The sequence below is a fragment of the Belonocnema kinseyi genome, chromosome 6 (assembly GCF_010883055.1).
Source record: "Belonocnema kinseyi isolate 2016_QV_RU_SX_M_011 chromosome 6, B_treatae_v1, whole genome shotgun sequence".
Classification (NCBI taxonomy): Eukaryota; Metazoa; Arthropoda; class Insecta; order Hymenoptera; family Cynipidae; genus Belonocnema; species Belonocnema kinseyi.
The window spans coordinates 75,192,693-75,202,895 of NC_046662.1; the positions used below are offsets into that span (position 1 = coordinate 75,192,693).

Here is a 10,203-nt window from a genome sequence, read left to right on the forward strand (position 1 = left end):
AAACAGTTATATTTTTAACCGAAAAAGATGAAATATTTTCTAAACGAGATGAATTTTATAGAACAAGCTCTAGTTTTTAACCCGAAAATATGAATTTTCAACAAAAAATATAAGTTAATATTCAACCAAAAAAATGATTTTCTACCAAGAAGAATAATTCTCTACCAAGAAAGATGGAATCTCAACAAAAAATATTAAGCACGTTTGTATAGCGCGCCGCGCGCGACTGTTGGGTATCACACTTCACGCTCGATAATGGGTTACCTCGGATATTTATTCTTTGCATTTGAAATGCTTTAATTAAACTTTATCAAAAATATTTCTTTTAAGTTCACAGTCTTTATATGCGTCTTCCCTATTCTGAATTTTCTACTTAAATAAGTATAGTTAAAGATTAAGGTTCTCGAAGTTCTGTAAGCCCTTTTCCCAAAAAGTTTTTATTTTATTTTTTAAATGTTAAATTTTCAACCAAAAAATATTTATCAATCAAAAAAGGAAGAAAAAAATGTCAGTAAAATTACAATTTGAAGGGAAAAATAATTTTTAACATGAAATAAAAATTTCGAATAATTATTTATTTTTCAAGTTTCATTGTAATTTTCCTAGAGTTTAACAAACAAAAAAACTCAAAAAGATTGCTCAAGATTTGAAATATGAATCTTTCAGTTTTAAAATATTTTTAATCCCTTCAAAACATCTAAAATTACTGAATATATTTCTTAACTGAAATGAATTATTCACTTGAAATATTACCAGGAATATTTAGAAATTTATTTTGTTATATTGAATATTACCTTTTAAATTTAAAATTAGTTTTTAAAGCTTTTGGTAAATTAAAAAAACTGCCCTAAAATATTCCAGATTGTTTTTTTTTTTTTAATCTTTCGAAATTTAAAAAAATATTCTCTTGAAATAAATAAAAAACTATTTAAACTTTTCCCAGAATCCTTAAGAAAAAAAATTTATTTTCTTGAAACTTTTCAAAATTCTTAGAAAGTTTAAACATTTTTTGTTTGAAATCTTCAAAAATCGATAGTTTGTTTTAAATTCGTTGAAATCCTTTTAAGTTTAGAATTAAATTTTTTATCTTGTAAAAACTACTAAATGTCATTTGAAATGTCCTTAAAAAAACTTCAAAATTTCATTTCAACATCTTCATTTTTGATACATTTGATAAAAAAGTTATGAACTGATTTTTTGCCTTGATTATTAATGAAAAATTTTCTCTTTTAGAAATAAATTTTAGATTAAAAATTCATTTTTTTTTTCATTTTTGATTTAGTTTTTAATATTAGGCATATGCGTATTTCCACAGAAATGTCATTTTTCCTATAAAAAAAAAGTTGAAAAATAATGTCTAAGCACACATGTCGCATATCAAAAAATGTTCACGTATTCTACAGTAATGCAGATTAATTCATTTTTTGAGGTAGACCATGTAACTTAAATTATTTAAATAATGAATCCTAGAAATTTTAATTTAATGCATGGCAAGTAATAAAATAGGAGATAAATATGGTTTTCAGATTTATTCACAACTTTCTTACACTTGCATTATATGCTTCAATCGTAAAATTCACAGAAATAAAAAAAAGTCTAAAATTTGACAAACTTAATAAGTTTCATTATTTTAGCTTGCAACCCAAAGAATATTCGCCGATGTTTTTTGTTCAATGAGTTCTGCTTAAACATTTGTATTGCAATCGTAAGAAGATAATCATACTTAAATTGTAAATTAGCTATAAAATAATATTATAATAAATATATAATAATCACAGAATCTGGGAAGTTATATACAAATAGAAACCGGACTTGAAGAGGAATCCCAAAACGATATACGCACGGACTACAAGTAGATATTTAAAAGAACCAACTAATCAAAGAAATAAATAAAAACAAATATAAAATTTTAGACTTTGAAAAAATTTGTACTCAAATCTTTGTGATATTGACTTGACCTGTAAGTCCTGGTACACATCAAATTAGATTTATTTCTCGGTATCTTTATGAGTCAAATTAAAAATAAATATGAATATTCACATCTTAGAATAAAAGTCACATCAATTTGCCGCCATTATCCGTCTTATGGATCTGATTGCGTGGAACTTTAGAGTTGGGACAGAGTTTGGAATCTACAGCGTCGGAGACTATTTTTGCCTTTTTCAAGAGACCATCTTCAAAATCGCCATCATTCGAGACTCGTTCCGGACCTCGGAGTGCCTTTTCCATGATAAATTGCTCGACTAGTTCGGGATCGACGTAGGACATTGTCAGGCGACACCCCCACGTTACCAACGCCAGAGGCTGGAACGTTTCAATTGGAAATGTTTAGTATATTTTAATGACTTTAAGGAAATTGAAGAATATAGTTTATCTTACTCTTTCCATGCTCAGCAAATTCGAGGGAGATATTATGTGACGCCACATGCAACCAGTGACTAGAGCTTTCAAGCGCTTCACTTCCAAGGGATTTGCACAGGGGTGATAAAGCATCACGACGGCTCCATGCTAACAAGAATTCGAGATATTAGAACAAAATTTTGTCAATAGTAGCTTTCTTTTGCAAAAATAGGGGTGTATGCATTAAAAAAAATAATAAACTTGTCTCATAAATTAATTAGGGCGCGGGGAGACTAGAATTCACTTTAAAACAATCACAAAAGTGACATGGTCCATCCATAAAATACGTTTTACCAATTTTTGGTTATATTTGGCTAACCACGGACTTCACGTTAATTCAGTCTGAAATGATTTCAAAACAAGGTAAACAAGACTATTTTCATGAAAAAGGGACAATAATTATTTTAAATAAAATTAATGTAGATGCCATATGAAATTCAACGTGAAACATTGTAAATTCCTAAAAATTAAGTAGAAATATATTGCATTTTCAAAAAAAATCTTAATTTTCAAAAGATTTTTCAAAGATGAATTTTCAATTTAGAAGGACGAATTTTTAACAAACCAGTTGACTTTTCAACCCAAAAAATGACATACAAACTTGCATTTTCAAACAAATGGTCGAATTATTAAAAAAAAAGATAAAAATTCAACAAAAAACAGTTGTAATTTCCTCAAAACGGACGAATTTTGAAAAAAATGGACCAAAAATATTACTTTAACAATATAATTAAATTTTTAACAAAATATTAATCTTCAAACAAAAATGATCAAAGTTCAACCGAAGATTGCATTTTTATTTATTGTCCAATAAACCAGATTAATTTTCTACACAAAACGACGAATTTTCATCTAAATAAATTAATTTTTTAACAAACACTTGAATTTTCAAAAGAATAAAATTCTAACCAAAAAATTAAATATAAAATATACATTTTAGAGAAAACAGTTAAATTTCCAACCAAATGGTGAATTTTTCTACAAAAAGATTAGCGTACGGCCAGAAAGATGAATTTTTGACAAAATTGTCGAATGTTGAAGACAAAAAGATGAATTATTTACAAAACAGTTGAATTTTTTACCAAACTGTTTAATTTTCCAAGCCAAAACCAGGTTTATTCTGCAAAAAAATTGCATTTATAACTAGAAAAGATCAATTTTCACTGAAAAAAATAACTCAACCAAAAAACAATGAATTTTCAACTAAAAAAAGTTACATTTTCAATGAAAGAGATACATTTTCAACTAAAATGACTAATCTTAAAAAAATTAATTCCCAACAAAATAGTTCAACATTCAACCAAGCAGTCACTTTCAACAAAAAATATGATTTTTTAAGCAAGAGGATTAATTTTCCACCAAAAAAGACAAATTTTCAACAAAAGATATTAGTTATCAACCAAATGGTTGAATTTTTAACTAAAAAGGATAAATTTTCAACTGCAAAATGAATTTTTAACAAAGCAACTAAGTAGTTGAATTTATGACTAAAAAGAGTTTTTAATAAATTAGTCGCATTTTGAAGAAAACATATAATTACATTTTCAGCTAAACAGTTATATTTATATAGCTTTATAATTTTGAATTATATGCAAGCATTTTGAAATTTTAAAAGGTTTATTGTGTAAATTCTAATCGTAACCAATTTTGTTATCATTTGGTGAAATTTAGTACACACATTTTTTATTTTATTTCTTATACCATGATTACTGCACAATTTGTATTTCGAAATTCAAGGTTTTTTCAACAATCTTTCAAAGGTAATTTGAAAAAAATCTGAACTTGTGCACAGTTTCATTCTAAAAATATTAAGAAACTTTTATAGGAAGAGAAAATTATAATTGAAGAAAAATAATCGCATAAAATGAAACTAATTACACTCGGCTTTGAAATATCTTCAAATATTAAGAAAATCTTTGAAAATGAATTTCTAATTGCCTAATTCCAATCAAATTATCAACTGTTCTTCAAATAAGATCAATTTAATTTGAAACTGTTTTTAAATATCAGGAATATCTAAATACTTGCAATCATTTAAAAATAAATTAATTTTCAATTTGACAGGTGCCCGTATCCTAATTATTCTTCAATTAAAGGATTTCACGTCGAAAATATTTATTTCTAAAATTTTGAAACTCACTAACTTGCATTGTTTTCAGGTTGGATAAAATTACAGTTTTAATTTTAAGGTTTTTTCTTTCAATTTGGAATAATTTGTAGGTTCTATTGTTTTGTAAATTTAAATTTTTTGGCAGTCAAAAAATTTTTATTTTCTGTGCCGTTTAATTTCAACTTTTATCTTTTCACAATTATTATAAAATATTTAATTGGAAAGTATTTCTAGCTGATACCATTTTCAAAACATAAAATTTCTACATTAATTGATCAAATTAAGTCTCAAACAAAAAACAACGAATATTAATGAAAAATAGTTACATTTTCAATCAAAGAGATTCATGAAGCCATTACCATTCAAATATTGTAAAATTTGTAAATTGATTATTTTTAAATAATAATGCATCAATTTAAAATAGTTTGAATTAATCTACGAGGCCTCTAAATAGATTTAAACATAATGATTGATTACCTCTGCATTATGAATCCATCTTTGTCTTGGCACGAATTTGTATTCACCATAAACGGGCCATATTGGTCGGTGACTACCACTGCAAAATAATGACATATTTTTAACTTACACAACGTTTACATTTTTTCAGGTAAATATTTTATACGAAATTTTTTAAGAAACTTACAATAAAGGAATAGGATCGTCGTATTCAATAGGTTCATGCATGCATTTGTGCATTGCCTAGAAAATAGAAGAAGCCAGATTCATTATTACGTTATAAACTTGTATATTCATTTAAATGATTTATATCAATGATTAGTATTACGTACCACGTACTCAGGTGATATGTATTCACAATAAATATGAGGATTTATACTATATTCCGGTGTTATTTTTGGTCCGTAGCAAGTATGATTAACTGGCGAATGATCCCAGTCAATTGATAAATTTGTCTATGAACAGAAATAAAGAAAACGAGGAATGAATTAGAGATTTTAAAATATATTTATAATATTATCAACTAAATACCCAAATTATGATAGTATTATTAGTTAAATTATTATATTCAAAACTTTTTTGTAATTTTGAAATTTTTGAAATCTTTGAAATATTTTAATATCTTTGAAATATTCTGAAATACTTTAAAACATTTCGAACTGTTTGAAATCTTTGATTTCTGGAAAATTTGTTTAATCTTTGTCCAAATTTTGTCAAGTATTTTGAAAGTTTTGAAAACTCTATGAAATCTCTTGAAATCTGTAAAATCCTTTTGAACTCATTAAAATCTTTGTGAAATCTTTAAAACCTTTGTGAAATCTTTTGAAATCTTTAAGATCTTTGAAATATTATGAAATCTTTCAATTTTTGTAAATAATTGTGAAATATTTGTTATCTTTGCGAAATCTTTTGAAGTTTTGAGTAATTTTTCTCAATAAATTTTTAATATTTCGAAATAGTTTCAAAAAATATTGAATCAATAAAATATTGAAATCTTTGAAACCTTTGTGAAATCTTTGATTGGGATCACTGAAATTCTTTAAAATATTAAAAATATTTGAATTCTTTGTGAAATTTTTTGAAGTGTGTAACCAAATTTGAAATCTTTATACAATCTTTAGAAACTTTATAAAATAATTTAAAAATTTCTGAATTCTTTGTGAAATCTTTGAAATCATTGGGACATCTTTAAAATATTCCGGTTACATTTAAAGGCTTTGTGAAATCATTGAAATCTTTATAAAATATTTCCAAATCTTTGAAGCCTTTGTGAAATAGTTTGAAATAAATTAAAGAATTTAAAATATTTTTAAGTCCTTGCAAAATCTTTATGAAATATTTATAAATCATTGCCAACAAAATTTTTAATATTTTGAAATAGTTTAAATATGTTGAAAACTTTTAAACCTTTCTAAGATCTATTGAAGTTTTTGTGAAATCTTTTAATCATTTCTGAATTTGTAAAAATGTTTGGAAATGTCTTAGATTTTTTATGAAAGCGTTGGAATCTTTTTAAATCTTTAGAATATTTTGAAATCTTTAAAATATTTTGGAATATTTGAAAACTTTGTCAAATATTTGAAATTTTTGTGAAATATTTTGAAGTTTTTTTGCATCTTTTAAATCCTTGTGGAATCTATTGAAATCTTTTGAATCTTTGTGCGATTTTGGTCAAAATGTGTGTAATATTTCTAAATAGTTAAAATGAATATTGAGTTACTGAAATATTGAAATCTTTGAAACCTTTGTGAAATCTATTGACATTTTTTAAATCTTTGCGGAATTTTTTCAATTTTCTTAAATATTATGAAACAATTTGAAATCTGTTGGAATCACGGAAATCCTTGTACAATCTTTTGAAAGCTTTATGCAATCTTTGGAACCTTTATAAAATCTTAAAAAATGTTCTGCATTCTTTGTGAAATCTTTGAAATTATTGGGAAATCTTTCAAATATTCCGAAAAAATTTTTAATCTTTGTAAAATATTTTGAAATCTTGAAGCCTTTGTGAAAGTTTTGGCAACCTTTGAAATAGTTTGAAATAAATCGAAGTCTTTGAAATATTTCTAAATCTTTGCATAATCATTATGAAATCTTTAGAAATCATTGTAAAATATTGGTTATCTTTATACAATTTTTTTTAATTTTTGTGTAATCTTTGACAACAAAATTTCTAATATTTTGAAATAGTTTAAATATTTTGAAAACTTTGAAACCTTTTGAAATCAATTGAAGTCTTTGTGAAATATTTTAATTATTTCTGAATTTAAAAAAATATTTTGAAATTTTTTGCGAAACTGTTGAAATATTTAAAAAATCTTTGGAACCTTTACAAAATCATTAAAGATGTTCTGAATTCTTTATGAACTCTTTGAAATCATTGGGAAATATTTAAAATATTCTTGATACATTGAAAATCTTTGTGAAATCATTGAAAGCTTTGATACCTTTGTGAAAGGTTTGGCAATATTTAAAATATTTAGAAATCATTGTAAAATATTGGTTCTGATTAAAAAATCTTTTGAATCTTTGTGCAATTTTTGTCAAAATCATCTTAATATTTCAAAATGGTTAAAATAAATATTGAGTTACTGGGTTACTGAAATATTGAAATGTTTGAAACCTTTGTGAAATCTATAGAAATTTTTTTAATCTTTGGGGAATTTAAAAAATTTTCTTAAATATTATGAAACATTTTAAAATCTGTTGGAATCACGGAAATCGTTGTAAAATATTTTGAAATCTTTATACGACCTTTAGAACCTTTATACAATTTTTAAAACTTTCTGAATTCTTTGTGAAATCTGTGAAATCATTGGGAAATCTTTAAAATATTCCTGATACATTTAAAATCTTTGTGAAATCTTTGTAAAATATTTTGAAATGTTAACGCTTTTGTGAAAGGTTTGGAAATCTTTGAAATAGTTTAAAATCAATTAAAATCTTTGAAATATTTCGAAATATTTGCGAATTCTTTATGAAATCTTTAGAAATCATTGTAAAATATTGGTTATCTTTATTCAATTTTTCTGAATTTCTGTGTAATCCTTGTCAACAAAATTGTTAATATTTCGAAATAGTTTAAATATTTTGAAAACTTTGAAATCTTTTAATTATTTCTGAATTTAAAAAAATATTTTGAAACTTTTTACGAAACCGTTGAAATCTTTGGAACCTTTATAAAATCATTAAAAATGTTCTTAATTCTTTGTGAAATCTTTGAAATCGTTGGGAAATCTTTTAAATATTCCTGATACATTAAAAATTTTTGTGAAATCATTTAAACCTTCGTGAAAGGTTTTTCAATCTTTAAAATATTTATAAATCATTGTAAAATATTGGTTCATTAAAAAATCTGTTAAATCTTTGTGCAATTTTCGTCAAATGTTTTTCAAATATTTCGAAATAGTTTAAATAAATATTGAATTACTGAAATATTGCAATTTTTGAAACCTTTATGAAATTTTTTAGTCTAAAATATTTTAAAATGTTTATGCAATCTTTGGAACCTTTATAAAATCTTTAAAAAATGTCTGCATTCTTTGTGATATCTTTCAAAAATGCCGGACACATTCAAAATCTTTATAAAATATTTTGAAATCTTGAAGCCTTTGTGAAAGGTTGGGCAATCTTTGAAATAGTTTGAAATAAATCGAAGTTTTTGTGAAATATTTAAATTATTTCTGCATTTTCAAAAATATTATGAAATTTTTAATACTTTTTGCGAAATTGTTGAAATATTTTAAAAGCTTTGATATATTTTGAAATCTTTTGAAATATTTTGGGATTTTTATGAACTTTGCAAAATGTTCGAAATGTTTCTGAAATATTTTGAAACCTTTAAACTCTTCGCGAAATTATTGAATCTTTAAATTCTTTGCGAAATCATTAAAATCTTTAAATTCTTTGTGGAATCTTTGAAATCTTCTGATATATTTCAAAACCTTTGAAATCTTTGTGAAATATTTGAAATTTTTCTAAAATATCTTCAAATTCTTTTACACCATTAAAATCTTTGTAAAATCTTTAGAATTATTTTGAAATACTATTATTTCCTAATTCCTACCATTTATTGCAATATGATTAGATAGGGTTTTCTAATCAAAATTCAAAAAAAATCCTGATTAGAAAATAAATACCCTTTTTCACATGCCCTCTGATTGAAAAACAAAACATTTGGAAATTTAAATTATTACCTTTCCATCATCGCAATACTCTGTTTTGATGCCCATGGGGATTCTTTCAACTTTTTCAATCTCAGATTTGTGGAAAATCTTTTGAGGAGGTTTTGGATCCGTAGGTCTTTCCGGCATCCATCGTCCTGACCAATCTTCAGATTTGTGGGAAATCTTTGGAGGAGGTTTCGGATCTGAAGGTCTCTCTGGCATCCATCGTCCGTGCCAATCTTCAGATGGATTTTCAATCTCAGATTTGTGGAAAATCTTTGGAGGAGGTTTTGGATCCGAAAATCTTTCTGGCATCCATCGTCCATGCCAATCTTCGGATACATTTTCCAGGTCAGATTTGTGGAAAATCTTTCGTGGAGGTTTTGGGTCGGTAGGTCTCTCAGGCATCCATCGTCCATGCCAATCGTCGGTTGAATTTTCTATCTCGGATTTGTGGGGAATCTTTGGAGGAGGTTTTGGATCCGAAGGTCTTTCTGGCATCCATCGTCCATGCCAATCATCAGATGAATCTTCCGATGTCCTACGATATGCTCTGTTCTTTTCCATATAATTTTTCAATAACTTGCGTAAATCGAGATCTTCATTACTTTCAAAATCTAAAGCAAAATCACATCCATTAATTAAGTTTTTGTGAAATTTTAAGACTGCAGCAGTTAAAATCGGAAAATATTTCAAACCGAATTTAAGGTTAGGAAACTTAAAACTCTTGACGGAAAATAAAAAGTAATGGTAACTGGTCGACATTTTTAGAAATACAATACCTTTAGGTTCGTTATCCTCGGGAAATGTGGCTGTGAGTCCAGTAATTAGGATATTTACGATTAAAATAAGGTTTATTATTTCATTTGACATTTTGATCCATTCATTAATTTTAGCCCAGATGTTACTTTATACGTACACAACACCTAATTGGTTCATAGTTCATCCCAAGCGTATCTCTTATTGCCTACATTCTTTTAGAAAATTCATTCTGATTCGTTGAACCAATGGAAGTGCTGTCAGTTGCATTTTGAATAACTCGAGGTTAGGTTTATGTTTACTTGAAAATCG

At 25.7% G+C, this 10,203-nt stretch overlaps 1 protein-coding gene across 1 annotated transcript; it reads right to left on the reverse strand.

The window, feature by feature from the left end:
- Positions 1–1,514: 1,514 nt before the first annotated feature.
- On the reverse strand, positions 1,515–10,199 carry LOC117174252. Its single transcript, XM_033363166.1, has 7 exons — positions 9,915–10,199; positions 9,163–9,749; positions 5,299–5,421; positions 5,154–5,209; positions 4,988–5,066; positions 2,380–2,508; positions 1,515–2,304 (listed from the first exon to the last, which is right to left on the reverse strand). The coding sequence occupies exons 1-7, from the start codon at positions 10,003–10,005 to the stop codon at positions 2,056–2,058; spliced, it is 1,314 nt and encodes a 437-aa protein (XP_033219057.1). The 5' UTR covers positions 10,006–10,199; the 3' UTR covers positions 1,515–2,055.
- Positions 10,200–10,203: the final 4 nt, after the last annotated feature.